At 39.2% G+C, this 26,904-nt stretch overlaps 1 protein-coding gene and 1 long non-coding RNA gene across 3 annotated transcripts; one reads left to right on the top strand and one right to left on the bottom strand.

The window, feature by feature from the left end:
- The first annotated feature begins 971 nt into the window (after window positions 1-971).
- On the top strand, window positions 972-2,351 carry LOC126590857 (uncharacterized). The gene is made up of 2 exons (XR_007612176.1): window positions 972-1,525; window positions 1,997-2,351. It is a non-coding gene; the product is annotated as an uncharacterized LOC126590857 (long non-coding RNA).
- Window positions 2,352-3,190: 839 nt separating this feature from the next.
- LOC126590856 (uncharacterized) lies at window positions 3,191-9,431 on the bottom strand. Of its 2 annotated transcripts, none has more exons than XM_050256371.1 (11): window positions 8,860-9,431; window positions 8,534-8,608; window positions 8,117-8,170; window positions 7,669-7,747; window positions 7,443-7,570; window positions 7,067-7,150; window positions 6,518-6,601; window positions 6,198-6,349; window positions 5,447-5,597; window positions 4,322-4,692; window positions 3,191-3,897 (listed from the first exon to the last, which is right to left on the bottom strand). In XM_050256371.1, the coding sequence occupies exons 1-11, from the start codon at window positions 9,421-9,423 to the stop codon at window positions 3,792-3,794; spliced, it is 1,848 nt and encodes a 615-aa protein (XP_050112328.1). In that variant the 5' UTR covers window positions 9,424-9,431; the 3' UTR covers window positions 3,191-3,791. The 2 variants fall into 2 exon arrangements, with proteins under 2 accessions (XP_050112328.1, XP_050112327.1); XM_050256370.1 differs by having other exon boundaries at window positions 3,191-3,886.
- Window positions 9,432-26,904: the final 17,473 nt, after the last annotated feature.

The raw sequence follows: 26,904 nt of genomic DNA, 5'->3' as shown, positions 1-26,904 counted from the left end.
TGGTGCGCCTAAAATGAGTGGAACGCGCTGTTCCACGGGACGAATTTTCGTTCCGCCTCACCCCCTGGAATGACTCGTTCCACATTCGTGGAATACAAAATTATATCCTCTCCGTCTCCTTCTTCTTCCTCCTTTTTTCCATCTGAGGGCATCTTTGCTCCATCTCCGTTCCGTCTCGTCCTGTCCCGTCGCGTCTTATCCCATTCTGTTCTGTCCCGTCCTGTCTGCATACCATACGATACCTCTTAGGTCAACCCCTCCTTCAAATGAGCAAGAGGCAGTACCATATGTTGATAATACCGATGTTCCTTCCTCACACCAACAGTCAGTGCAACCACAAAGAATGACCACTCACTCTCAGTTCGGCATTCAAAAACGTAACCCTAAATATGTTGTGCATGTTAACGTTGATCATTTTCCAGTTGAACCAATATGTTTTAGTCAAGCAATCAAGCAACAGGAGTGGAGACATGCCATGGTTCAAGAGTTCAACGCATTGCAGCGCTGTGGTATGTGGATATTTGTTCTGTATCATCCACGTATGAATTTGTTACCAAACAAATGGGTGTTCAAGATTAAAAAAATGAGCAGATGGCTCGGTTGAAAGGCATAAGGCGAGGCTCGTTGCAAATGGGTTCCATCAGAAGCCTAGAATTGATTATACTGAAACATTCAGCCATATGGTGAAGCATAGCACCATCAGACTTGTTCTTAGCCTCGCTGTTTCGAAAAAATGGCACATCAGACAACTAGATGTACAAAATGCAGTTTTGCATGGAAAATATAGTTCCAGAGCTAGTAAAGTACCAATAAAACATCTTCAATGGTGTAAGCAAACGATATCGACAAACTTGTACAGTAATAGTTGATGTGACAAATTACCTACTCAATTATCTTGTGAAAAAAATTTCTCTGATGGAATAAACAAACCAAACAGGTAAAATTTTATTTTTATTGTTTTCCTTCACCTTTGATATTTGCTTTTATCATCTTAAAGAAAACTAATGAAAATAGCTTCAAAATTTTGAATTTTAACCAAAAGTCATGTACTAACTTTATTTAATGGTTAGAACAAAACCTAATACCAAACCAGCCTAATAAAATTGGCCCAAGCAAAATAAAATTATCGATCTTCCGAATTTACCCCTAACGTCAAGTCTTGGCCCGTTTATTTGGTCTATTTCCTTTATATCTTCTTCTCTGTCAAACTCTGAAATTGGCGGAACAATATCTTCTTCTCCGTCCAAATACCAAATCCTACCTCAATCATCCTTCAACCAACCAGAGCCACCTCAAGATGCTCAAACCGCAAACAAACCTTCACCAAATTTGCAACCCCAAAACTTAAGCTGGAGCATCTCCATCCCTTTCTCCGATATCGCAAAGGTAAGCATCTTCCATCCTTCATCTTTGTTCTAAGAATTGGAAGTTGCTGTGTAGGACCTTGATTTTAGGCCATGGCTTCAGATTGGATGAACAAACAAACGACGGTGATCTCGAGGTTTGCAAATTCATGAATGATAAGGTAAACAGAAAAACTTCATCCCTTCCTTCCTTTGTCTGTGCTGTAGCTTCGGATTCACTTTTGACTCTGTCATGTAATCTCTGTGATGTTTGTGGCTGAGAGAATAAATGCAAAATTATCCATGCTTCTAATGAATTGTTTGTGGTCTCTGTGTATTTGTGCATCCATCTATTTTTATTTTATTTTTGGATAAATGGGGGATTGTATTTTATTTATTTATTTGTTTTTTATGAATTGGGAGTGCATGATTTCTCTTTTCTTCTTACGATGATTTTTTTTATGGTGTGAAGGCTTGATGGGTCTACCAAATCCAATCAAAACTTGAGGGATGATTTTCAAAAACAATAAATAAAAAATACAATACTCTCTATGATTTCTTTTTACAAATTTTGGTGAGATGTGGGTTTTTATCTCAAGTTTCAATCCATTGAAGTTGAAATTGATTGCGAAGTTGTCAAATGCATATTTCAGGCCGTTCGACTCCAACATGCTCATCAACAACATCACGACGGTGATATGCTTGGATGATTACCATTCCCTAGACAGGGCAGGGAGGAAGAAGAAAGGAGTGACGATGTCAGATCCAAGAGCTAACGACTTCGATCTTACACTAGACCCAATAGCCTACCTGTTTTCAGTTTCATAAATAGTCAATTTTTGCGTACCCGTTTTCAGTTTCATAAATGGTTAGTTTCAGAAATAGCGTACCTGTTTTTAGGTTCATAAATAGTGTACTCATGTTGAGTTTCATAAATAGTCAGTTTCATAAATAGTGTACCCGTGTTGAGTTTCATAAATAGTATACCCGTGTTGTCAGTTTCGTAAATAGTGTACCCATGTTGTCAGTTTCGTAAATAGTTAGTTCCAGAAATAGTTTAGTACTTGTGTTTAGCTAACTAGATTAAAGCATTTGTGATTTTTGCATGCCTTTTTTCTTCTTCGGCATTCATTATTTTCTTTCTCTTTTACTTTAGGGAGCTTTAATGAAAAGCACTCGGTACTGTTCACTTTAACGAAAAATCCCATTTGTACACTACAAAGTCAATCATAGTACTATTCACTTTACTCTTTATTTTGTCCTTATCGTTAAAACTCAAAATTTTCAAGTCATTTTCATTAGTTTTCCTTTTACTTTTGTTTATACCATATTTAGGGCCTTGTATTTAGATCTCGTATAAATACTCGGAGGACTCAAATGTAACCATGTAATAAATGAGGAGCTCTTATTCTATAAAAGAATTCATCACCCTCACAATTAGGGGAGGCCAACTCTTAGGCCTGAAACCCTCTCACATCCCCTCTCATATTACAGAGGCTCTCTCCCTCACTTCTCAGAGAAATACAATATATCAGTGTGGACGTAGCCCAAACATTGGGATGAACCACGATACATCTTGTGTTTATTACTTTCTTGCAAATTCACGGTCGGATTTACGTTGTTCCAAGACCTCCGATTTTGTGCATCAACATTTGGCGCCGTTTGTGGGAAACGACATGAAAAGCTATGTCGGTTCTCTTTTATTTTTTCATCTCACCACCGTGAGATCTCACCATACTCCACCGTGAATCTGCAAATTAAATTTTTTCAATCTAAAAATTAAATTTTTTTCTCTAGCATTCAATACTTTCATTCTTTTTAAATTTATTCAATCTAAAAGTTAGAAATAAAACCGCAAAAGTCGTTTTCTGATTAAAATAGAGAAAACCAAACCATTTTCTGCTCCATATAAACGTGACTGTTACAAGTGTGCATTTGTCATGTCACACTCATTCACAAAAAAAAATATCGAGCTAGAATGCCACACCAACAATCAACTAGCATTGCTTACCATTCCCTGTCAAAGCACCTAACCTTTCTCTCTCCTCTCTTTCTAGGTGAGTATGAGGACAGACAGGAATAGAGCGGCAGCAGATCTTTGGAAGCTCCACCCTTATTTTTTTAATTATAATTTCAAATGTTGTTAAACAATTGCACCACACCCACTGCACAGTTGCATCGCGGACACACTCGGCAAAACGGCCTGCCTTTCTTTCAAGTGGAAGCGGGAATGTGAGAACGGAGAGCTTGATTGCGGGAGATCCATAACATACTGCAAACTCAAATCCTTCACTCTTGCCATCCATCCCTCCAGAGGGTCCCAATTTCCATTCCGTGTAGTTTACTTTCATCCTCATCTGAAATCTTCCAGTCCCAATTTTCATACCCTTTATTTTACATTCCTCCGAATAGGATGAGCATGAAATCGAAACAGATTCGAAATTTCCTTTATTTCCATTCCATACGCTTCATCTGAAACTGCCCAGCTCTCCTGCATGACACCTCTTGGTCTTGGGTTTGAAAGTTGGTGTGCTTCTGCTGCTCTGTTGTTGCCCTTGAATGTCATTAACAAAACCATTACAAACTTATAACGGAATTGGCTGACGGAACGGGATTACAATTTAAAGATTACAAGTTTCAATTCAGAAAATTCAAGCAGCTTTGATCAAGTAATCAGGATTCAATATATAAACACGAAAGAAAACGAAGATGCCACCCTTGGCAAAGGACTCACATTAGAGACTGCTTGAAAATAATTGCTGCACCAGGGGCCAAAACTCCTTATGACCGATGCAAACTCTGCTAAACAAATTTTACCACTAATACTCCTAATATATGAACAGAGGATCATCGCAAGACCGAAGCACTACATTGAACAGTCATTTATAAAAATGCTAGAATATGTGCAACTACTTCTCTATAAGTTCCGCAGCCAATTTACAAGGAATCAGGTTTTTGCTTCTCATTGAGATACCTACATTGGTTGTTTAGTAGCAGCAATTCCAGGATTTTTCAGTCCTCCACAAAGTTCCACGCCATCTACCTCACCAGACTCTGTTAAAAGATTCTCTGGCTTTACTTTTATCTTAACTGGTTTACCGAGAAGTGATTTATCTTCCATTCTTGCATTTTCATGGGCTCTTGCACACACTGGAAAACCTTGATCATCCCAAGACTCCAAAATTACACCGGAGCCCAAGCAGGTTCTTCCTTGGTAAAAGGCCGCAAACTGCCCAGCTGCCAGGCCTTGATCATCTTGAGATAAGTGGACAACTGCGACATCTTCATGACCATCTTCACCAGGTTCCATTATAAAGCTGCACTTACAAAAGGCAGGCCCATGCCTAACCTGAAAGGTTTAAAACATTTCAGCTTCTTCTGACTTGGATTCTAAACAGTAAACATTAACTACAAACCATACAACACGATTCAAAGCTTTCCTTGTGAGACTTGTCGACATCCAAAAACACACATAACAATTGGTCTACATCTAACTAACACAACTTGATTTAAGACTTTATGTGATGGATGGTGGTACAATAAGTTGTAAGCGCTTCCAGGTGCAAGTTCTGACTTTGATACGGAGTACAAGACAGAGAAAACAACTAAAACTAGTGGTAAGTTTTCTATGCCACAGTCAAGAGTCATTACTTATGAGACTGCCACTAACATAAAACTGTCTTGTTTTCAAAACTCAAAAGAAAAGACAAGATCAACTAAAAAGCAAAGAACAAAAACAAAATGAAACAAAACAAAATCGTGTAAAAATTTTAGGCTAGAAACATCTACTTGATACATTCATTTGTACAGATAATTTTTTCCCCTTTTGTTTTGAATCATGCTGCATGGTTTGTAGTTAGTGTTTACATTCATTTGTACAGATAATTTCTTGTTGTAGTAGCAGTGGACCCACAACGTGGCCACTATGCATGTTGTGCATTAATTGATAATATTGAGAGTATGAGTTCAAGATTTATAAGGAAATTATGGATAAAAGTCATTTTAGAGTTAGACCAATATTTACTCAATAAACAGTCGTCGGGAAAACAATAGCATTGCATTCTGAAAACTAATATAAGGAAAAACCTATAACATCCTTGTACCTTGCACTCTAGCTGACTGATCTGGTTTGGGGACAAACCATTTAGCCATTTCAAGGAGCCTACACGAAACAGGCGCCTTCTTTTGTCAACTGAAAAGTAATTTCTTGACACAAAAACGACATTGTTTTTTATATCCTTCTCGACAACATACCTACAAAAGAAGATACAGCAGACAGTAAAGCTGAAACCCCGTTTGAAGTGGTACAAGGAGACCCAAACATAAGCTCATACACTGATTCTCAATAAACAGGGATACAGATAATGTGCACATATGTCTCAACCTTTCCTTACATGGTTGAGTTTCTACAGTTGAAAAATGTAAGGAAAAATATTTTGTATCAGACAAACATGCTTCAATATCATAATGTAGTCTCATGTTTTCAACCAAAAATTGCAAACCTTTGCTTGCAATGAATTTTACCTTTCAAAAGTATTCATGCTACAAAGGCACAATCACATTTTGTAGGAATATCCGACATGATTTTAGTAGCTACTAGCTACGTCAAGGGAAATAATGATATAGAAGTCATTATCATCCTATATATCATACACAGTGGAATACTGATGTTCAATTTAGAACCATATAGCAATTTAAAACTATTGGGTAATATAACAAAGTTAAGTCTGTTAAACACTGTAATATTGCAATTATAGATTCCCAAATGATCAGTTTTAGGATTAAAACGATAACAACACAGGTACCACCAGAAAACCTTAGAAGTGGTCCAACAATTACTACAAGACAGCATACCAGGGTCCTCCAGGGAGGTGTAGACCTTGTCGTTGACCAATTGTGTAGAACCAAAACCCCCGATGATTTCCTAGGAAATCTCCTGACTCAGCTTCCAATATGACACCTTCCTTCTCCCCTATGTGTCTCGCTATAAATTCACTGAACTTGATCTATTATTAAAAAAAAAAAAAGAAAAGGCTGAGTGAACGATGTTAGGAATTTTAAAATGTCCACTCTACCATACAAATTTTGGCGTCTACATAGGTAGTTGTGCCATTCAAAGGGTGAAATTATTTTCTGCAAACGGGTAGGAATGTTGGGAGCTCCACAAAACATACCTTCCCTAGAAAGCATATTCCTTGTGAATCCTTTCTGTCTTTGTTAGGCAGATCAAACTTTGTTGCAAGTTTGCGAACTTCATCCTATAGAAATATTCATAGAAAAGGAATCGACATAAAGAATTACATGCAAGAGTGAAGACTGAAGAGTCTACAGAGTGGAAAGAAGTAACAAAAAAAGAATTAAAAGGATTACAAACATAAAGAAAGAATACAATGAAGGAAAGACTACAAATTACAAAATAAAAGATTACATATTTTCACAAATTCACAACAATAATGCTATTTTTGTAGCAATGAGAAACTGTGGAAAAGTTTGTTATGGACAAGTTAACAATTCACTTCATTTCAACATGTATTATATAAGATTATTAGAGAATTTAATACAGTAACGGTGAGCCTTTTCAAATTTTTGTAGACAATACATGATTTACTCCCCAGCTGAAATTTGTGATTCAAGAAATATTATGTGCACATTTTAGAATTAGCTAAGAGAAGTATCCAATGAAGTATTGCATAGCATTCAAACTATAGCACCCACCCACTGACCTTTGACAGACAACCAAGTGGGAATATTAATCTCCTAAGCTGGGCCTGAGAAAGATTTGAAAGGAAGTATGTTTGATCCTTCACCTACAAATTCAGAAGTTTGATATTATTTAGAAGGAAAAATCAGCATAAAAAAAATATAGCAGGAAATGAGATGCAATCCCGTGATGTTTCAAGGCTTATCATAACAGAGAGACATATAAATGATGATGTATGATGACAGCAAAACTTACATATAGGTCTACATAGCAAAAAACCCTATTTGAATCAAATGAAATAATCTCAAACTTAACAAGTTTAACAAGCCAATATTGATAATCCAAAATGACAAAAAGATGAAAATATAAGTTGTCAATGGTGTATCATATATAGGTACCATATCTTGTGAGAGTTCTAGAACAGAATCTTTGTCCGTTTGACTTGCAGGTGGGTGGACAACATTCGCGTAATGCCCAGATGCCACATAGTCAAACTTCATACTGCTGATGGCGTCCATGAATGCACCTGAAAAGTAACATAAACTTGAACAAACAAAAAACCTAAAAGTCGGATTCTGCATCACAAGAGTCAGAACTAAATCTTAAATTCAACTCATTGCATACCAAACTTTATTCTTGTATTGCAAAGAATATCGGGGTTAGGAGTTCTGCCACATTGATACTCTTCAATAATGTAGGAAACCTGAAACATGATGGGAAGAAAAACTTCAAAAGTTTCTTCCGGTTACCCAATGAGAAGGCAGCTGATAATGAAGACTGGCCAGAAAAATAATTATCCATTTAAAGCTTTTTTGTTGTTTTTGTGACATGGCAATAATCTAAACTACAGGAGGGTAAATCAAACTTGGGTGCAAGGGTTGAGAACACTCTGCTGACCAACTGGCCTAACCCACATATGCTATTATAAAGTTTTAAAACTGACATTGATAATAGAATATTAAACAGTTGTGAGATATAATCATCAAGGATATAACTACTAAAAGGCTACATACAGATGTGACTACAATTGGAACATAACCTACAATTGAAGCACAGGGAAAGTAATGAATACCACATTCTTCCAATATTCATCCGTCAAATGCACAACTTCTAGTGGGACATCAACCTGTAAACAGATGTCATTAGTTTCAGTTGTTAAGAGCCACCGCTTGCATAGCCTATACCAAGAAAACCATGATAAACTTCTTCTATCACAAACAATAGCAAGAGGTTTCTGCCAAAAACGTGTACATATGGGATTTTTTATTGATAAATGTAAGGCAGATGGATGAAAAATGAGGATAGAGAAATGTAAAGATCAAATGTGAACACTCATGTCTGTGTTTATAACTCATAGCACCCCACAAAATGTGAACACTCAGCGTGAAGCCTCATTTGGAAACATAAGATTAAAGATCAAACCACTTTCGCCCCACTATATGTTGATAGTTTAGAAAAAAAAAGAAGATTGCAAGTGAAATAAAGTGACCTGATTGCAGACAGCTTTTGCATACTTCAAGTCTTCTTCCCATGGGCATTCTGACCAAAAGTTCTCAAAGTCTTCCTACACAAAACCACACATCAGAAGCAGCTCAGCTTTTTTTTTTTTTTTTTTATAATTTTTTTTATTTATATTCTCAAAATAATCAAAATTTTAACAAAGTAGCAGATTCAGCTGAATCAGAACACCCGAAATACGAAATGAATCCAATCAATAACCCAACAAGTTCACATTTTATCTGTTGCTACACTACCCAATAGAAAATATTTCCCAATTCTTCTAAAACTGTCAAAATGGGATTCATTCAAACATACTTGGAACCAAATTTTGAGGTAGAAGGCGGTGCAGGAGTGACCGGCGGCATGGAGGAGGCGGAGGGCGACACTGCTATCGACGCCACCGCTAAGCAAGACGGCGACTTTAAGGCTCTGATGGGGCATAGAACAGGACAAGTAAGGGCCTACATCTCCATTGAAGCTGTTTGGAGAGCGCGGAGTTTGGGGGACCGAGAAGCAGTTGACGGAGCGGGCGGAGAGAGAGAAGGGTCTGAGGAAGAGGAGAGTTGTCGGGGTTGGAGAGCGAGGAAAAGGCCAGATATAGGGTTTGAGAGCGAGAGTGTGGGAGGTGATGTGGGGGAATAGAGAGGCTGCCATGGCCATTGGTATTAATCTCGCCATTGGTTTCGTAGCATACACATTATACAGTAAACGACAGCGTTTCGGAAGGTGGAGGTTGGGGGAAAAGTGCTGATTTGAAATTGGGGTTTTTGGTTTTGGAGGGGAGGAGGAAATGGCGGTAACAGTGGATGACGAGGAGGAGCTTCCAGATAAGACGGTGCGAAGCAATTGCCGTACAGCCATAGCAGCTGCGTTTCTCATTTCTTCTGTTATTGATGGGCTTAAAGACGATTTCTGAGTTTATTGGGCCAAGGTTAGGAACATTTGGGCTGTATACTAGCGTTTGTTGTACTAGATTATTTCGGATTGGATTAGCTTTAAAGACTAACATGGACTAGTTTAGATTAGACTAAGTTAGACTGGCTTATTGAAGCACTTGGTATAGTGTCAGACTAAGAAACAAGATAATGAAAATATTATTGTCACCAGTTTGATGTTTGCTTGGACTGAGATTAAATTATTGTTCTATTTTAAATTCTTTTTTATTAAAGATATTATCAAAATTAATAATATTGGATGAAAGTGAGACTCAATCAAAAATACAAAAACCAAATTTCTTGCCAACGAAAGAAACATACATGTTTCAAGAGTAGCTTTTGTGGATCCAAATTTCCGCCGTTTTCTACTTTGACGAAAATGCACCTGTAAAATAATAATACCTAAGATTTAGGCCAAATGCCTCACGCACCCATAATGAATGGGTGGGGCTTTGGCTGAAGAATCTTTGATGCCAAAGTTAGAATTCTGAAAAGAATGTGTTTAGAAGTTTGTGGGTAGCCAGTGACTTAGCTTTTTAGTGGGATAATGGGATATTTATAGGGGAGTGGCCGACCCTATTTGGGGAATAGTGGCCGGCCATATATGGAGAAATTGTGTGAGTAATTGTAAGATATTATGTGAAATAATATCTTGCAATTAACATGGTAATTAATCCTAAATTAAATAGGAAATTTGAGAGTTCCTTTTTAAATAGGATTTGATGAGGAGTGATGAGAGGGATTTGAATAAATACCATTTTGATAACCTTTGAATCTTCTTTGATTGAGCCGTTATTGTCCGTTGCATGTGTGTGGGAATCCCGATGTGCCTTGAGGGCAATTTTGTAATTTCAATCCAAAAGTCCACGTGTCACCTCTGTAATTTTCTTAATTATTTTTTGCTCCGCAAATGCCCCACACCTATTGGGCTACTTGTAGGAAAGGGCACCAGGTCTAGATATCTTCCCTTGCTTTAGAACATAAGATTGTTTCCTATTTTGGTGTAGATTCTCACATTAATTGGAAATTAAATCCTTCTAGGAAAGGGAAATAAATCACTTCCAAAGTCTATTTAAGTCTACCTTAAGTAGATGATTAAATCAACTTCAAAGAGCAATTTATTCTACCCCACAAGAGAGAAAAAGCTAGAGGATATTTGTTCCCCCTTCCCTAGCAATCTTCTACACTTGCCCGTGCAAAGGACCGTTTTTCATTGCTTTCTTTGTCTTCACGCCGCACCAAGGTAAGAAAAAAATTAATTTTCCTTGTCTTCTTAATTTTTGGGAGCCTTAGGGCTTGAAATTTGGCTCGACGAGGGTCGAGGATGTGTGAAAAAATGGCAGGGGAGGCCACGACATGGCTGCTGCCATAGGTGGCTGCTGTCGGCTTGGTGCAGCGGTGACTCAACGCTGGCCGAGGTCTGGGTGCAGCGGTGTGGGTTGCGGAGACAAATTGGGGCTCAGCTTGGATTCAGCTGGCATGCGCCATGGTTATTGCCTTTAGGTTGTGAGGCCTGCTGCACTTTTTATATATTTTTTTATTTTTTTGTGTTTGCAGCCATTTAACAATTCTTCATTGTGTCTTTGTAGAATTTCTTCGAGCATGTCTTCTTCAAGCCACAAGAGTGATGATGGTGTGCTGCTGTTGTATCGTTAAGGCGGGTTTTTTAGTAAACTAGGCTACTTCAAGGCTGCTCACTTCAAAATTTATTCCGATGACTCATTTAGAGATTTCCTTGAAGTATATAGGCATGTCGTTCCATCTGGGATGCATGTGTAGTGTGTCAAGGAGGGTAACAGCCGTGAGCCATGTAGTGGGGCTCAAAGAGCTATCAAGTTTCACCCCTACTACTTTGTGTTGGGATTTATTTTTCTTATGCTATGTTTCTTCCAAGAAGTGCTTTGCTTTATGAAGTGTGCCCCCGCTCAATGTTCTCCAAATGCGATTCATGTGTTGGTGGGATTCCTCAATCTAAGCCAATTCTTTGACTTGGATCTAACCGTCAACGAATTATGGTACTTATTTGACATAGGTCATATTGATGGAGTTGGGCAGTTGCAATCCTGCCATAAGCTCTTCGATCATTCGAGCAAGAGACAAGTGAGGCAATAAGTCTTTGGAGACAAGTGGAAAGTAGGAATCTGATTCTTCCCCTAAGTTGTGTGTTTCAACGATTTTTGTCACCATTAAGTAGACTGTTTGGTCTTTAGGCTGCTTTGTGCTTTTGCTGAGCTGCCTATTAATTTGTTGATTATCCTCCTTTATCTATATAAATTCAGAATTTGGCTTCACTCCCCAGACTTCTCCAGATATAAAGAAGGTGCACGCTGCTTTAGGTATCCTCACTGAGTATCGTGAATGGTGTTGGCTGCTTAATCCTCTTCACCGGGAGAAAGGTGGGCTGCACTCGAGAGAGAAGATCTTCCCTGCTTGCTCAAGAGATGCCAGTTGAGAAAAGACCAAAGGCTTCTTCCGCTGCTCGTGAGGGTCCACCCACTGCCAAGAGGCTTGTGATCGACTTGACTTTTTCCAAGAGGAAGAAAGATGAGGCTGCTAGTGAAGGAAATTTTTTATCCTAGCTAAGAACATGTGAGAACATTTGAACACATATGCAAACTAATAACACTTTAAAGTAGGCATGCATTAAAAAACAATTCTAAAAACCCATGACTTTCAAAGCCTAATGAATGGTGAACCACTAACAACATTAAAGAGAAGAAAGGATTTTGAGATTCATTACCCTTGAAGCTCATCTTTGTTTACACAAGGGAGTCACCCAACTGGAGGGCCTTCAAGTCACCTCCTAGCTCCTTAGATCTTCCTTGTGATTTTCTTCCTTTTGATACTCCTTTGCTCCTTGAGGATGTGAGGAAAGGATCTCCAAGAACACCAAAGGTTTGGTGTCTCTAAGTCTCCACACCAAGGATGAGATGTGAAGATGAATGGATGACTTAAAGGAAGAAAAATTGCTAGCTATCCCTCCCCTAAGTGGCCGGCCTCTATGGAGAAAAAGAGAGAAAAAGTTTCTCTTCTTTTCCTCAAGAAAACCCTTAGTGAGATAATGGCTATAAAGTTGCCTTTATATCACCTCACATGTGAGTGGCAAACTTGCAATTAAGCGAAGTTTGCATCCACTTACCCTAGGCCGGTTTTGACTTTATTTTTGGGTTAATTTCCATTTAGTTTTAGTTGTCACACAACCTAAACTCAATGGGCCTTGTGGACCAAAAACCCTTTTGGGCCCTGAAACCCAAAACCAACTAAAAGCCCAATACGAATCTTTCGTAAGATTAATTAACTAATTAATTAATCTTGACCATTCTCAATTAAACTATTTAATTGCTTACCCATCTCATATATATTTTTTCACTTACATCCTTACTTGGTGAACGATCCATTAGGTTTCAATTAGAGAGGCAGTGGGTGATTGTTACTCTTAACAATCGATTGTGAATTAAAACTACATTTCAATTCTCCCTTTGATGAAGATTAGTGTTTACTAATCCTCAGGGCTTCCACAAACCATGAGTGACACCTAACAGTATGTCATGGCTACCCAAGCTAAGTAAAAGTGCTTGGAGAACCTATCTAGTTACAATTACAATGCAATACGGTCATTCTCTAACTTTTAATCACATTGTTTGAGTGATAGTTTGTTTCATGTCTACTATCCAATGTGATACTTCTCTATATGATTCAATTAAATATGATTTGGACCAAACTTCCTAAGTCATATTCGTATGCTTTAGCCAAAGACTCCCGAATCATATCTCAGAGTATTATCCTTCCACCATGAAAGGTTAGAGATCCCCTGTTGTGCATTCATATGCCTATATGACTAGATAGCTTGACCCCAACAATGCCGTGGACACTCTCAATGGAATGCCTTTAACATGATCAAAGATCAAGGATCCAACCATTAGATATCTACGATGCCTCAGGTCAATGTACTACTTTGCATATTGTAACTTAAGAGTTCTTACATGACATGTATGTTCGAACTCCCTTTTGATCGTTGTTCAGTGTACTCAATTACCTTTTGAGCACCTATGTGTTTGTCCCAATGTCCAACACTGAATGACTTGAGACTTGTCATACTTACGCTTGAGTTAACATAACACATACTAACCTTAACAGATTGTCAATGCCCAATTGGCAATCCTATGGCTAGGAACGTTTTAAGAATGAACATAAGAGAAGGATCTCATTAATCTAACTTACTTATATCATTTCTCTCTTAGATTAAATACATTCTTTGGATTCCTTTATTGCTTAAATGCATAATACATTAAATAGTGATTAACAATAAGATTTTCCCTTCATTAAACATATAATAGTTCAACACAATAAGTATTCCAAAAGCTATTACATCAAATGAGTGGCTTTGTGGGCATTCTTCTAACAGTTAGATCTGAGTTGGTAACGCCTGTTATGCCGAAAATAGCTAGTACGATTACTGATAGGGTTGCTCAACATAGAGGTTCCATCATGCCCCCAAAGCCGAAGTCTGTGCCAAGGCGTCCGTTTGAAAAGTGAGAAGGTAGACCCTACTAATAAAGTGGCGCCAAGGCCTACTCCTTTTGTTATTGAGACTAGTTCGCATGCTGAGAAATAAGAGACTGCTCGTGTGGGCAGTTGTGAGAAATCCACCAAGCCTGTTTTTGGAAAGGCTGCTGAGGTTTGTATGTTTTTCAAGCCAGATCTGCTTGAAGATATGGACGTGTGTGCCAATCTTGTTGATGGCGTTAAAGGGGTTGTTTGCCCAGGTTCCTTTGCGAAGCATACAACTCAATATAGAAGGAGTGTTCTGCTTGCCATGATGTAGAAAATGACGATTTTGGTAGTCGAGTCTATGCTCATTGACCAAGAGGATACCAAGGTTAGTAAGGAGATAGCAACGACTATGGCAGCTGAGGCTTATTCTTATGCCGAGAAGATCAAGAATTTAGAGTCTGAGCTCGTTGCTTTGAAGGGGTCCAATATCTCTGCAGCTTGAGACTGCTCGCCAGGAGATCGTTGACTTGAAGACTGGGCTTAATGCGATCCAAGTTAAGTATGAAAGTGCAGAGAAGAAGATTGGTTGTTACATAACTCAGATTCAAGATCTTGAGTGTGCTATTTCTGAGCTTTGTTCTGCTGTTTACGCAAAGGATGAAAAGTTTATTGCTACTTATAATCAAGTGATCCACTTTAAGAAGATCGTCGATAGGCTGAACCCTAAATGTTGGAACTCCAATTGCACTGAAGATCAACAAAAATATGAAAAAGGAAGTGGATGAACTCCAGCGCGTCCGTGTTGGTCTGCTTGAGGAGAACGAGCAGCTAAAAGGTGAGAAGGCGGGGCTCGAGGCTTCGCTTGTTTAGAGTTAGGCCGATGTCTACAAGCTAAGTTATGTAAATCATCTCTTTGGTAGGCCATCTGACTTTGGGTTTGTTGGGAAAGACTTTGAGACGTTTTCTATTTCTCTGGAAGACTTGTTTGTCTTTACTTTTGAGGCTTCCATTGGTGAAGTAGTTGGAGAAGTTGGTGCCCAGGCTGGGGTAGCCGGGGGTGAAGTGTTGGATGATGCTGCTGCTGAGAGTGTCACGATTGTTGAAAGTGTGGTGACCAAGTAGTTGTAGGATGTCTAAGCTACTAAAGAGTAGTCTTTTAAGTAGCCTTTAGGATTTTCTTTCTTTTCCTTGTTCCTTTTTTGCTTTGCTTGAACTCCATCGCCTTTGACTTGTTTATCAATTTTGTTAGAAAATTTAATAAACTTGTTGCCTTCATTTTTCTTCATTTTTGCTTTTTTTGTTTACACCCAACCTTTGACTTTTAGACCAGTGCAGACGTGTTGCTTTTCTATTAGCAGATAGGCCTACGTAGCTATGCAGCTGTATGTGTCAGTGTAGAACTTTTGCAAAGTTGTTAGTCATAAGGTCTGCAGCCGGACGCCTTACTTACAGAAGCAGATGAGTCCATGTGACCACTTGGCTATTAACTTTGGCTTTCTTCAATCCTTTGAGCTATGTGGCTTGCATCACAACATACTAAAAATGTATGGGTCATGAAATTCGCTAACCTTTCGTATCAAAAGTACGTGGTTGTATGGAATTTCGTAAGCAAGGGTCTGAGAGAACTCTTTGCTCTTTATGTAACCAACTCCATCGGTTGTGTAGCAAGTATCACAACACTTTAGGAATTAGTGTAGAACTAAACGATCATCCCGCGCTTGGCAGAGGTGAAGCTTATCGACTGCATAGCATATAGACAGTGGATAGAGCTTCGTATATACATGCTAATTGTTTAACTCTCACAAAAATGTGCGGTTGTATAAGTTTAGCACAACTTACTACTCGAAGGGCAAGTAGCTTTAGGGTTCTAAGGCAGCTGTCCATAGGGCGTACTGCGTAATGTGCCTCCTCCGTCTTTGAGGCCCAGTCCCCCGCGTATTAGGCCAAGAGACCAAAAATCCTTTAGTTAGTTAAGCCTTGAAAGAGACCATTATGGCTACTTCTAGGAATCCCGACGCAAGCCATTATGCATCTAGTTACATTAGGGCAGCCCGACTCATCCACATCTGGATATTCGGAGTGTATACTTTATCCTCTCGCATCGAAGAGCAAACCCATATGGGTGTCAGGGAATTAATTTACCCTGGAGAGCATGGTTTGTCCCCAAGGAGGTGCAATTTCTGCGATAAGTCCCTAAAAAGGGCACAATTTTCTTTTGAATTGCATGAGTTATCAGTTGTTGTAAGCATGCAGCTGAGCCAAGTTGTAAATTACTTATGAGTTCCTTATTGAAAAACAAGTGAAACGAATGAAAACTTAGTTGTAAGGTAGGAACTAAATAACAACTAGATAGTCTTCGGCTTGCGAGGTTATTCCCGTCGAGCTGTTTGAGTCTTTGGGCTTTGATGTAGCGAGATGTCACACATGGTCATAGTGGCGAGGGTGTTGCTATCCTTGCCGTATACTCTGCTGATCTTGTATGGACCTTCCCAGATAAGATCCATCTTTTGGAGCCTTATCTGGAAGCCCTGATGAAGGATTTTCTTAGGACTAAATCTCCAAGCTGGAATTGCTAGATCTTAGCCCTTTTGTTTTAGCTAGAGAGAAGCTACTACTGGTAGGTTGTGATACGGGTGATAACCTTATCGCATTCCTCCTCTGCCAGATCTAGGTTTATGGCCATCCCTTTTCTGTTATGCTCAATGCTTGGCAATAAAGTACTGATACTTGGCACGATGACATTGGGAGGAATGATTGCTTCTGAACCAAATGCCAAGGTGAAAAGAGTCTCACCGGCTGTTTGTCGGTTGGTTGTGCGATACACCCATAGACATCCAAGAAGTTCGTTTGGCCATTTTCCCTTCTTGTCGGAGAGGGATTTCTTGAGGTAGTTAAGAATCGTCTTGTTGGATGCTTCAACTTGCCCATTGCTTTAAGGATACGTTGGTGTGGACATTTGATGCTTGATGCCATATTTTTGGAAGAAATTTGCCAAATCTTTGCCTACGAATTATGGGCCGTTGTCGGTGAAGATGGATTGAGGGATGCCAAATTGGCAGATGATGTTTCTTCATATGAAACGCTCTATGTCTGTCTGAGTTGTGGTCATTTTGGACTCTGCTTCCACCCATTTGGTGAAGTAGTCAGTTGCCATGATCACCTTGCCTATGCCCCTAGTAACGCGCAACATTAGCCCTACCAGGTCGATTGCCCACTACATTAATGGCTAAGAACTCGTATGTGGGTGTAGTTTGTTGGCAGGTAGTGCTGGTATTGGCTTGTAGCGTTGGCAGCGATCGTACTTTTGTACTAACTCCTTAGCGTCTTGATGCATAGTAGGCCAATAGTAACCTACGTTAAAAGCCTTTTATGCTGAGGATCGGCCTTCAAAATGTTTTTCATAAACGCCTTCATGGATTGAATTAGAACCTTTAGGTCGTCAAGATGCGTTAGACAGCAGAGATGTGGTCTAATGTAGGATCTTCGGATGAGAATGTCGTTCCACATGTAGTAACGTGCTGCCTTTGTTTATAGCTTTTTAAACTCCAATATTTCCGTGGGAAGTGTGCCACTGACTAGGTAGTCTATAATGGAATCTTGCTAGTTTGGAATTGTACTAACCTGTGACATCTTGGCTGCTGGCTCAGCCTCTATGCTTAGTTTTTCCAGATACTTTACCAAAATATAGCATTTGAGTTGATGGTTAAGGGGGAAGCCTAGGCCGACTAGCGTGTTAGCGTAGATATTGTCTGCTCGTGAAACTTGAGTGAGGGTGTAAGTCTGAAATGCCTCAAGCTGTTTTCATATGTTCTTTAGGTATTGCGTCATCTTCGGATGCTTTGCCGTGTACTCCTCTGTAGTCTGGTTGGTGATCAGTGGTGTGGCGAGAGGCTACAGAGCTTGAGTCGGTGTGACGATGAGCCACGAAGTATGACTCTTCATGGTCGGGAGTCGTGATGCAAGATAAGCGTAGTAAGGAGCCGTAGAGCTAGGGCCATGTTACATTGTAAACATGGGAATTCCTGCGATGAATGAGACAAGAACACGTGTACAAAATAATATTTGTATTAATGATTTAAGGGTTACAATCTCTTCTACAAATTTAGCCTCTGATTCTATCGTTGTAATTGGTAGATTTGATATTGTTGATCCAAAGAGCCATCGGGGCTTGATCTTTAGGATGAACGGATGATGAATGATGAACACTTTTTTCAAGGGCCGTCGGGGCTTGATCTTGAATGAGTGAAAATTTCTTCAAGGGCCGTTGAGGCTTGATCTTGAAGGAGGATTTTGATGAAGAACGAATAAGGCTTTCTTGATTCTTCGGGATTTGCTTGAGAGCTTTAGAGTTTCAAGGCTTCAAGGCTTTGGTGTGATGTGAATTTTCTTCCAATTTGGGAGTAGAGAGAATGTTTGTAAAATCCTCTTTTTCTATTGCTTGATGGAGAAGCCTATTTATAGGCTTTAAGAATGAATCACCACCATCCATTTGTTTGGTGAAGTAAGTGGATGTTGTAAGTAGGATGAGTGTATGATGTATGTGAAGTAAGTGTATGATGTATGTGAAGTGAGTGTACGATGTAGGTGAAATGAATGGGGGTTTTAATACAATTGTCAATACTTATTTCACAGAAATTTCAATGTCTACAAATGCCCCAACTTCAAGGCGCGTTGTTTACATGTGCTTGTCACATGTAAAAGATGTGTTTTGAAGTCCCTTAATGTAGATGTCGATCCTAGGGCCGTTGAGGCTTGATCTTGAATTGGGCTGGGATTTTCTTCAAGGGCCATCAGGGCTTGATCTTGAATTTTGATTGAAATTTCTTCAAGTGCCGTTGAGGCTTGATCTTGGATGAAATTGGGACCATAAGGAGCTTCATGTGGTAGATGATCTTTGGCTTTGGTAATGGATGAATCGGCATGTATTTTGTTGCGCTTGTTGACTTTCCACAACTTTTGATCTTGAACTAGGTTGGAGGGTTTTCTGGTTTCCTCCAAAGGACTTTCCACAGACTTAATCTTGAACTGGATTTGATTCAATGGCGGTGGACACTTGATATTGAATCGGACTTGTGATTTCTTCAAGGGCCGTTGAGGCTTGATCTTGAACTTAAACATGACCATGAGCGGTTTCAGGATTTGGACAAATGGCAAGTAGGCATGAGATGAAGGTGATGGCCTGTTTCTTTGTTCAATCTTTCCCATTCATATTGAAGAAGGTTAGGGGATAAGGTCAAATGCTGCAAAGAATTTTCTTTGAAAGATCAAGGAAGTTCGCAGCATTTTTCATATGAACCCTGAGCAGTTTGGTGAACATTATGATCTTCAAGGGTTGTCGAGACTTTGCTCTTCGGCGACAGTGCCATCGGAAGGTTGTTGAAGCTTCTCGAGCTCTTTGATTATAGCAACGATGACGGGCTTGGATTTAACTTAGACTCATTTGTCTGGATTATGCAGTTCTGCCAAGAAGGGTGTCCTGCTATAATGATTTGTTCCAGCTCATCGTGCTGCATTCTTCTCTGCTTGTTTCTTTCGCCTAGCAGAAGTGGTGCGCAACCTTTTGCCTTTCAATGGTCCTTCAAAGCATCACCTTTCAGCGACTTAACCATGTTTGGCAGCTTCAGTGTAAAGAGCCAACATCATATCAACTGTCATGAAGTATTCGCTGAGGAAATTCGAGACCCGTCGACAGTTAAAGATGAGTACTCGAGAGCAATGCTAGGGAAGCAACCAGACAAAGGTTCCGGGCAATCAGTTCCTGATCAGACATTTAATTTCAGGTTCCAACTGATTGCTTCATTTCTCCTTGTTCTACAGGCAAGAGTAAGGGCAAAGGAAATAATAGGGGAAAAGCATGATATGAGATACTTTTTCTTTTGAAGAAATAGCGGATGATCAACACATGTATTTGTTGCCTTTGTCTCCACATGCTTCGATGCATCATTTTCACTTGCCTCTTCTATTCTCTAGGCAGGTGTGGTATCTTCTCTGAAAGCATAAGATGTTGAAACAATGTGTACTTCGAGAGCAGTGCTAGGTGAACAATCAGGGAAAGGGTTCCAGGCAGTCGGTTCCAAATTGGAAGGTTGATTCCAAGTGCCGGCTGATTGCTCTTTTTCTCCTTACCCTGCAAAGAAGAACGAGGACAAAGAAAAGGATAGGGAGAAAACATGCTATGAGATACTCTTGCTTTCAACCCTAGTGATATGAGATACCTTTGCTCTGGTGTGACTTGGTTGAAGAGGTGTTTCTAGGGAGGAAGAAAACTGAGTATGTTGAGAGGTTTAGTCCCCCATTTTCTGGTTTTGCTTCTTGCTTCGATGCTTCCAGGCAACTTCCAGTTCCAGCACAAGGCTGCAACATGTAGTCCCTCTTGCTCATGGGATGCCATCTGGGTAAAGACTTAGATTAAAGCCCAAAATTTTCTTTTTTCAATTTGTGAATATGGCATGCCATTGTCTATTGGCCCATTGCCAAATGGGCTAGAATGACCAGACAGTCAAACACACATGGGTAGTTTGGACACAGCCCAGAGTGAAGTAGTCTTGCAGACAGCTCAAATTAAAAAAAATTTAAATTTTTTTTCTTTCAGTTTTATCAAAATTTTCAACTTGGTTTTTCTTTTTACAAATTAGTTTTAATCTTATAAATTAGTATTAAAAATTAGTTGTAATTTTGTATCAAGATTGTAAATCTGCAAAAGCAACAACTGCAACAATCTATGTCGTATCGAGACTACAAAAACATCAAAGTTTGACACTTTGAGTGCTACTGGTGAATAGGTAATTTTTATAATATATACTAAAATTTTAATTGATATGTTGTCAGTTACTAATTTTTGAATCATACAAATTTGTGATAAAATACGGTAATGATTTATTAAGCGGAGTATGCCTTAAGCTTCCAAGTGGTTCAGAATGGATAATAGAACTCAGAAAGCAGGACAATGTGGTTTTGTTTGACGAGGGTTGGCCAGAGTTCTCAAAGTTTTACTCCCTACACTTTGGTCACTGGCTATCTTTTGGATATGAAGGGGATTCCATATTCCATATTCCATATTCCAGTTTTGCATATTTGATAGAAGCGCCACCGAGATCAACTATCCATTAACTATGCCCCAGATGAAAAAAAAAATTAATTTAGATGATGATTTTGACCATGATTCCAAATCCTCATTGTCATTTCCTCAGCCTCACAAGAAAAACAGAACAATTGCAAAGGGTAAGTTAAGCACAAACCAACAGTCAAATTCATGAAATAATGTTTGAGAAATCAACGAAAAATATAGGTTCACATTGTTCTAGTTTGTTACCTTGTTGTGCCTTCTGTCATTAGGGTTTTACTTGTAATAAGTTATTTATTGCAATCTTTTATAGGAAAAAATGATTTTCCAGCTAAACAAGGTGGTGTATTTGATAGCGATTCTAGTAACGATTCTAGTAATGATGCTCATGGTTCAACTTATAGGTGCCACATAAAAACAAAGGAGAAATCTTCATTATCTTGTCCAATGCCTCACAGGAAAAACAGAACGAGTTCAAGTGGTAAAGTCAAAATCAACCTCAACTCACACAATGTGGTTCCGCATCTTAATTAAACCATGGAACACTCAACTTTTGTTAAATTATATTTGAGAAGTTATTGAAAAAATAAAGATTCATATTTTCTGAATCAGAAATGGAATGGCAAAATATATGTTATTGTTGTGGCCTATATTTACTGAGGGGTGCGGTATAGAGAGAAAAGAGAGTGGAGAATAGGATTAAGGAATTGTGTGTTAATTCCTCAGTCCTTGTGCCTTTATTTATAATAATAAGGAGGAGAGAAATGTTCTCCAAGTACTTCAAAGTCTATTAGGAAAGATCTTCTAGATCCCAAAGGATTTCTAATTTATCTCTACTTAGGATTTACAAAATCACAATATTGATAAGAGCATGTCACAACGCTCCCCCTTGAGTGTGCAAATACTCAAGTAGATGGCGCATCAAATCTTCAGGCAAATGGAGAAGCAGTTGATGAAGTCGTCTCGTCTAGTTGGCACAAGTAGCGAATGCGAGTCTCAAAACAAACAGAAGAATGCATGTGTAGTAAAACTCACAAAACCTCACTATGGCAAAACCTAAGGTGGGACAAAAACCAATAGTCAAAGGAGAAAAGTGAGAAGTTGCATTAAGTCAAAACTATACGTCTTCGGGATGTAAGTAGAACGTACACAAGGGTATGACCAGCCCAGGATGGGTGCCTCGTCAAAACCTATTCAGGTAGCAAAAACCCAGTGGGAAAAATGCTTCTAATCGTAGGGAAAATGAGTACATTAAGGTCAAGTAAGTATGCTTCTGGATACTCCCCTTGAGTTTGACAAAACTTTCAAATGAAACTACAAGCATCACAAATGAGAAAGTTACGCATACCAATTCCTTAAACAAGCTTCTAATAGGTAGATTTCGGCAGTAACGTCATGTAGAGGTCGACAAGGTTGTCTGGGCTCAGACTGCTTGACTTCAATCTTCTGATGCTCATGCTGATGTAGACACAATATGCTTGGTGTTGACTTGTTAGATGTATCATGATTTGGTCTTTACATACAGCGTTGTCTTCATGGATCGTTGTTGGGACTCAACGATGGATGAAAATCACAAGGATTTTGAATATGCTCAACAAGAGTTCTCGACTATATCTTTCACATGATGAGATACAGTGAGTCTTGGAATGATTTAAAGGTTTCGCAACAAAGGTCTATCTCATGAACCTCCAAGATATTGCGGTGTTCTTTAACGGTAAAGACATAACCATGCAGAAACGTACCTTATGCGATCAGATAGATGGTCTGATTCAGCAAATCCCACAAGGTATGCATCATTCCGAAGAACAATAGGGTGTGATCTATTCTGAGATGCATATGGATAGATAAGCCTAAATCCATAGTAACGGAAAAAACATCTTTAACACCAAATTTGGTGGTGGCGTGTAGGCGCAGTGCCGCTTTTTGCCAAAAGATTATCAGCACATAAGATGTCCGATTTTAGTGCATTGAGCTAAGTACAACAAACGCCAATGGTACTTAGATATGGTTGCCTCACGTTCCAATAAGGACCCTTATGCTCTATACCCTATGTAAATGTCTAGCATACAGACGATCAGGGTATACTCATACTTAACACCTTATGGGTTTAGTTCAAGTGGTAGACTAGAATATCATTAGAACAAGCTCGAAACTTCAGGTCGAGGTAATGTTGAGTTTTCCCAAGATCATTCATCTTAAGTCCGACTTTATGTGAGAGTTAGTATTCTCAACTCTAGCAATTTCAGATTTTGTACACGTAGGGGCATATATCCCTAACTGATCAAATATTCACTTAGACGGGTATACCACATCTGTCGGGATATTCTGCATCCGCAAAGTGAAGGCCTCTTAAGAACCAAGATGGTGTTCTTGTGGTCTAGAACTATTTGAATCAGTACATGTAAGTCCTTTGAAAATTCCATGTTGTTTTCCTACCAGGATCCGATCATATGGCATATGAGAGAAGCCTTACGCCACAAGGTGTCATATCGCACTATTTAATTCATATCATTTGTCATCAGTTGATTCTTCTAGTTGGCCAATCAGTTCTATGTTGATATTAATCAACGAAACGTAGTTGCCAATTGTTTGGCTAACTTCGATGTGGATCATTCTGGGAGCTTATATTGGGACTCTTGTCCTCCTTGTGCACTTTCTGCTTACATTCATAACCTTTCTTCACAACCTAATTTTAGGTTTTGCTAGTTTGGTCCTTGATGGCTACAAAAATATTAACTTTCATTGAGGTGGTTCGTGTTGGATTTTGCACCTGCCACCATGCTCGTGACTTCAAGTTTCATCTTGTTGTTTGTTTTCGTTGATGTTTCTTTATTTTTCCCTTAGCGGGTTTTGGCTCTGTCCCCCCGCTTGTGTTTACTTGTCTTTATTTAATAATAAATTCAGAGTTAGGGACCGGGGGGGGGTCATTTTATCAAGGTGTTAGCCCTTTCTCATCGCTTTGAGCGAGAAGAAAGTAGCCTACTTGTAGTTGACGGCTAATCTTGGGGTTTGGTTCTTTCTTTCTGCATTATGCGGGTTTAGAGAGTAAGGTTTCTACTATTGTAGTCCGATGACCAAGCCTTATGCGTAGCTCGACTCGCCTAATCCTTTATCATCCTTATTAAAAAAAAGTCAACAAAACGCGATTCGTTATCCTCACTTTTCATTTATATCGGTAATTACCATATAAATGAAACATCATCTATGATAATCTCATTCCAATTCCATATCTCATCCAAACTAATATATTGGACTAAGAACTTCAAGTCTCGGGAGTAATCCGGATTTAATCTCATGAGATGAAAAGGATTAAGACAGTGATTGAGGGGCGGATTTGTTTGTGACACATTCCTCCACTTTTGGGTGAAGTGAATCCTTGAACCAAGTGATCTGCCATGCTTCTGGTATAGGATAGATTGATTGGCTAGCCGCCAATGTACGAGGGTTGGACATAGTAGTGGTGTTCCTTCTTTCGAGACGAAGGTCCGTTGTACGTTTGGTACACATCTTTGCAGACACATTTGCAGCTGGTATATGTGATCTTATCACTTTTGCTAGATCAGAAGAAGTTTCTAGTTATACTCTGATGATCTAGATTATGATTGAGATGAGACATAGTGGGGACGTCCACCATAATTCGCGTCGTTCTTTTAGAAACGTCGACACTCTTATCTCCCCCCTAACAACTCTAAGAATGTCTCATAAAAGTGATAATCTGCAAAACGAGCGATAAAGAGATCGCCTGTTAAAGGTTCTAAGTAACGAATATTAGAAGGAAAATCATAACTGACATAGATTTCCATTCTTCCCTAATGACCCTTTTTTTCTTATATAGAGCGTACAACCAAAGATGTGCATATTCGATATGTCGAGTTCGGATCTGGTAACCAACTGACATGTGCTTTATAATGTTGGGTCGTGACGGGCCTCAGGCAGACCAACATGGTTGCTTGCAATATTACATGGCCCCAAGCAGAGATCGGGAATTTGGTACGTATGACCAATCGATCACGCAATCATTTGAAGGCGTTTAATGAATGCTTTTGCTGGATCGTTCTGGGTATGAACATAGGATTGGATGTTCAACTTCAAAACCCAATCGACATGCAATATCCATCGAAAGTTTTCGATGTAAATTCTCTAAATTATCTTATCAAATAAATTTGATAAGATGATCAAGGGTGGTGAGCCCTGAGCTTGTTAATTTGAGCCATTAGTGTGGAGAATGCAGCTTGTGGACAACAGCCACACGTGTGACAAATGTGTTAAAGCATCAACCAATACTATAAAGTATCTAAATAATCCCTAGGGTGGCTGAATCAGTCCACAAAGGTCCCATTTGAATCCTTTGTAGAAAAGATGGAGGGTGTTAAGGTATAATACGCGTCCAGGTATGATGTCCTTACTTCTAGTATGCCCAAAAAGCCACATCACAAATCATCCTAGATATCCCAAACATACATCCATAGCGAAAATTCCTTTGGAATCATAGGCTTCTGGCCAGCCACATAGTGGGTCTGAATAGGTGTAATCCACTCGGTAAACGTTCCATCTTCTTTAGAATACGCTTTTGGCTATATTCGTAGGAAGTGCAATATGGTAATATGCCAAGGAGTTTTACTCCATTTTCTATATTGGAGTGAGTATAAGGCTTCCCTTTATGGTAAAATTAGTACCATTTGACCCATAATTAGGTTGGATAAGCCTGAAAGGTTGTCAAGGGATGATTAGGTGTGAAGTGAGCATAGAACCAGATAGTTAACTTCCCCACAAAACATACCTAAGCATGAGTTAATTGTAGTCACATGTGGTAATTTTCGTTAATTAACTCTTTATTCAAGAATAATAGTGACATCCAAACATCAATCTTAAATCCGAGAACAAAATAAATTATTCACAAAGTAAACCAAATATACAGGGGATTCGGCCAATATGGCCTTCCATGTCAAATTTAGCTCTTTCAAATGTGTTAGGTGGAGCAAAATTAGTCTCACATATTGCCTACTGGAATGGTACTCCTCAACAATATTGGTAGAAGCACAAAAAGTGCATAACCAATGATCTATTCCATCAAAATGGAGTTAGATTCTGCAGGGTTGAGGTTCGAGAATACAATCCCTTATTTTTAAAGTTTTTAGGTGCCAGGGATCATGCTTCTGGCGTGATTCCACCTCTTGGCAAGCCTGAGTCTCTACCAAATATTGTAAAACAAACTCGAAATGGGATTGTGAGAGAAAGACAGACCTAGACTCGGGTTCGATAGGCTCTAACCGAAACTAGAGGGGGTTTATTCGGTAGCCTTTGCCGAAACAGAGCAATACTATTTGGTACACCTCTCCTGAAGCAGAGCCTGCCCTTCAGTGCACCTCTGTCGAAGCAGAACATGCATTTCTATGTATCTCTGCTGAAGTAGGGCACCATCATTCGGTAAACTCCAGCCAAAATTAGGTCTATATCATTCGGTAGCTCCCAGCTGAATTGTTGGGGTACCTTTCTCTCATGGGTGTGGTAGTAATCAGATCCGAGAATTTGGTAAACTTTGGCTCTCTATACTACTACTTTTGATTGAATATAAACTTGAAAGTTATGTCTATTCATGGACGTAAAGGTATCAATCATGTTTTGCTTCAGGAAAGAATTCATCTTTGCATGATTTGAAACGGTCCATAGTGAGTCAAAGAGCCATAGAGTCCTTGGCATTGAGGTACTTCCATTTGATATGCTTCAGGCATAAATCTTCTAATGAAGATCATGGCGGAGGCTTATTCAGCTCTTCCACACCATAACTGACTACAATGATTTCGCAACTAGTCGTAGTTAAGCAAAGTGTCATGTGTTGTATCCACATAAAGTAGTTTCTTATTCAAA

Source organism: Malus sylvestris, chromosome 11 (genome assembly GCF_916048215.2).
Source record: "Malus sylvestris chromosome 11, drMalSylv7.2, whole genome shotgun sequence".
Lineage (NCBI taxonomy): Eukaryota > Viridiplantae > Streptophyta > Magnoliopsida > Rosales > Rosaceae > Malus > Malus sylvestris.
Note: the sequence above shows the minus strand (reverse complement) of the source record. Positions and strands in the feature narration are given on the sequence as shown.